This window comes from Teleopsis dalmanni, chromosome X (assembly GCF_002237135.1).
Source record: "Teleopsis dalmanni isolate 2A chromosome X, ASM223713v2, whole genome shotgun sequence".
Taxonomy (NCBI): Eukaryota; Metazoa; Arthropoda; class Insecta; order Diptera; family Diopsidae; genus Teleopsis; species Teleopsis dalmanni.
Window position 1 is genome coordinate 25,105,866 of NC_051848.1, and position 3,879 is coordinate 25,109,744.

The window sequence follows — 3,879 nt, forward strand, 5'->3', positions numbered from 1 at the left end:
GATTAACTGGATCAATAGTCGGCTGTTTATTCCTAAAACCAAACTGAAATTGAGGTAATTCTATGAATGACATCATGTAACCTCTTTCTGGACTTTTCTTAATACTCAGTGAAGAATAGCTAATATCTCCTAAATATGTAAAAATCAGATTTAATGCGGTCAATGGGGACAGTTGGTCGTCGTTGATTAGTGGTTCTAGAATGCAAACCAGACATTTTCTACAATGTCAGTGGTTTAGAAAATTGAAGGATTATTCTCAAATATTACTCCTGTTGTTAAATTAATTGTTGTTGAAATGTTGTGATTTAAACTGATTTTTAAAAATTAATTATTTTTTTAGTAATAAAGTATGCAGTAAACATTGATTAAATATGATGTCAGATACAATATTAAACGATTAACAAATTTATTTATTTTTATTTTTATTATTTTATTTATATAAAAAACGTATAAAATTTTCTGGCCTTAAATATATTTGTAGTCATATCGAATTATTTACAATGTTTATATGACGACTCGTCTATTGAATGGATACAGGTAAAATTATTTACAATTTTATAATTTTATACTTACTGCTATTCTTACTGCTTCAGTATTCATTCATTCACTAGTGATTAATTGATCTAGGCCATTCTTTACGGTGACATTCATCATATACCTTAGCCATACTTTAGCAATGGTGCATGCATAATGTCTTTATGCATTTACAGATGTGAATATTATAGCTTTTCCAGTTTCCAGTTTTCCAGTACAGTCCTTAGTTTGACTCGCTGGCTTTCGGTATTTATATTCTAGTCAACTGATAGCCCATTTATATCCAGGATCACTTCACCGTTTTAGCGGTTCATTTGAGCATATTGAACAGCTCACACTAACCATACTAGCTACGAGCCGAAGACAACTAATTACATTGATTTTCCACTTGATGTTTATGGATTCCTAGACTAGTCTACCAGTACAGATCGCTGAAATCGATTCTTTTTAGGCCCGTTGCATACTAGCGGTTAGATGAACTCGGTGCCGCCACGTTATCGTTTGTTAGATGTAATATATCTTACATACATATATATATATATATATATATATATTCATTCATATTCATATATTCATTCATATATATGTTATAATATATATTACATGTATTTTATAAAAGATATTGTGATTTCTAGGAATCCACTGTTCATTACCATTTTAAGAAATTATAAAATAGTATGATGGATATAAGAAACTAGTATGCTTTGAATTTTGTTAAAATAAAAAGGAGAATATTATTAATTTTTTATTTATGTACACCCTCGGATTTTATGAACATCCTTAAAAATTTTATGTTGGAATACCCATATTATTTGATAAATAATTTTTAGTTAAATTTTTATATAGTAAGTTTTTTATAAAAGTTACAGAACAAATAATTTTGGGATGGATTCATCCCCTAAATCAAATCATAAATTTTCAGAAGACTCCATACAAAATTTGTTGAATGAAATCGCTGCAGATCTCAATCACTTGCATGAGAAGTATCCCATGCTAAAAGAAACGCCAAGAGAACGAACAGGTAACATAAGCTCACCGAAGAAAGTAAAATTATCTGCTAGTGCATCTGCTAATACAAATATTGACGTCAAAACAAAACGTAAGAGCAAAAAGTTCAAGAACAAAAGTATGGGTCACCTTGTGCCAGTTGCTATAAATGTTGAAAGGGACGCATATCTGAGTCAACTTTTGAACTTATATCAAACCCGTTGTATGGTAGCAAATAAAAATCGTAAAATATTTACAATTTCCAATGGTTATGACGCTTTGCGAGATGCATTACTGCAGCGTGGTTGGGTAGAAAAAGTTCACCCAACAGCGATTGCCAAATATTCAATGTTCTCTTACAAACAGCTATTACAGTGTGCAGAAAGAGGCAATGAGTACGAAAGAACTCTTATGTCCAAAATAGTCGAGAAGTATCCTGCATATTTTGTATGGCAAGTGAGAACCAGAGAAATGGTGTTCCCGGAAGCGGCACCTTATAGAAATCGTATAAGAAGCAGAAGAAGGTTAAGGTTTACTTCTAAAATTGGTCTAACTAACTGTGCTGAAATGGAAACGTGGTACCGCAGAGATAATGACACCATATTGAATTATCCACGGATCCACAAATTACACCAAGATTATAAGGAATGGAACTATTTTCTGAAAGATTATCGACAAACTCAATGTCGTTCACTTTTAACATATATTCTGAACAATGTGAAAAATGCATCCAATCTGTACGATAACATCAACGGTACTGTACCAAGTACAACACTTGACTTCGCGCTAATTTCACTCAAAGAGGAAATACGTCAGTTTGAAAGACTTCATGACGACTTTAAAAGTGAACTGGATGAAAATGATTGGGAAGTATTTTTGAATTACTCCAATAAAATTATTCATTATAAAATGAAATTGAAAATGAACTCTAGAGAGCTGTTCGAAAGAATCAGAATAGCTAAAATGCTCTTCAAGCAATTGCTGAAGAAAAAACCTAATTTAAGATGGGATGGTTATCACAATCTTTGGATTGTTAAGCCTGGAAATAGTTCTCGTGGTATAGGCATATATGTATTACAAGATTTGGAGTCAATATATGAATTCACAAAAAAAGACTTAGTCTTAAATTACATAGTACAAAAATACATAGGTAAGTGCGTGATATAATTTATTTAAATTACTGAAGTAACAAATTAACAAATTATTAACATTTTATATTACATGTGCCACAAAGAACGTCCACTTATTATATATGGCAGTAAATTTGATATACGCATGTATATGCTTTTGACCATAAATGATAAATGTTTGAGCGTATGGTTATATCACGATTGTTATTTGCGTTTTTCTACTCAGGAATTTAGCTTAACAGACCTGCGGGAAGAGGTGCACTTGACGAATAATTCTGTGCAGAAGCGGTACAAGATTGATGAGAGGCGTGACGAACGTTTACCAACACAGAATATGTGGTCGCTGCATCAGTTCAAAAGTTACCTCAGGAGTATAGAGGTAAATGGTTCAGATAGCATTTGGGAAAATCGCGTGTTTCCCGGCTTTGTGAAGAATTTAACAGGAATTGTGAATACTAGTGTGGAAGACATTGAATTTGTAAATAATTCATTTGAGCTTTATGGATTGCTGGTTTATGCGCTTGCTTCAGATTTCCATTTTGATGAAAATTCTGCTCCAGACCTTCTCACTTCGACCATGGTCACTAAGATTTTTGCCCAAGTTTAAAAATTTAGTTAAAGTACTTGTAGTTACTTCACACGACTCTATGCATGCGAACCGCCAATTGAACGTGCACCAGTTTTTATGTCGCATGTTTAGATTTCAAAATTTGTGTGTCGTGGTCAGGAGAAATGCCACCACAACTGTACACCGGAATTGGGAATTGTGGGATGACCAAAGTAAGTGTGCGTCTGCAGACTGAGACACAATACTACACATGGCAACAGTAAGTATCTGCCACATAATATTCACAATCTGGAAAATATGAAACTATTTTATTCTTTATTTTTACCAGAAAATGAAAAACTGTTGATTTGATTGAAAAGTGAATGAAAAAAGGAAAATCAAAATTTGTTGAGTTTTGTTTAACTTTTTGAATATAATTTCTTTTTTTTTTTTGTTTTTCGAAATTCCCTGTAATTTAGAAATTTTTTCGTTTCAACATATGTTCTGTTCAAGTATTTTAAATGTTCGGCAGTATTTGTAATTTGACTGAATGACAGCAAGTATTTCAAAATTAATATATAATTTTTCATAAAAAAATTTTTTTATAAAAATATTTTTATAAAAATTTTTATAAAAATATTTTTATAATTTTATTTTTATAAAAAAAATTTTTTATAATTT

General features: G+C 31.3%; 1 protein-coding gene across 1 annotated transcript; it reads left to right on the top strand.

Moving 5' to 3' along the window:
- The first annotated feature begins 446 nt into the window (after positions 1-446).
- On the top strand, positions 447-3,258 carry LOC119688257 (tubulin glycylase 3B-like). Its single transcript, XM_038102937.1, has 3 exons — positions 447-537; positions 1,404-2,671; positions 2,756-3,258. Exons 1-3 carry the CDS (start codon positions 509-511, stop codon positions 3,256-3,258), a joined length of 1,800 nt encoding a protein of 599 aa, XP_037958865.1. The 5' UTR covers positions 447-508.
- Positions 3,259-3,879: the final 621 nt, after the last annotated feature.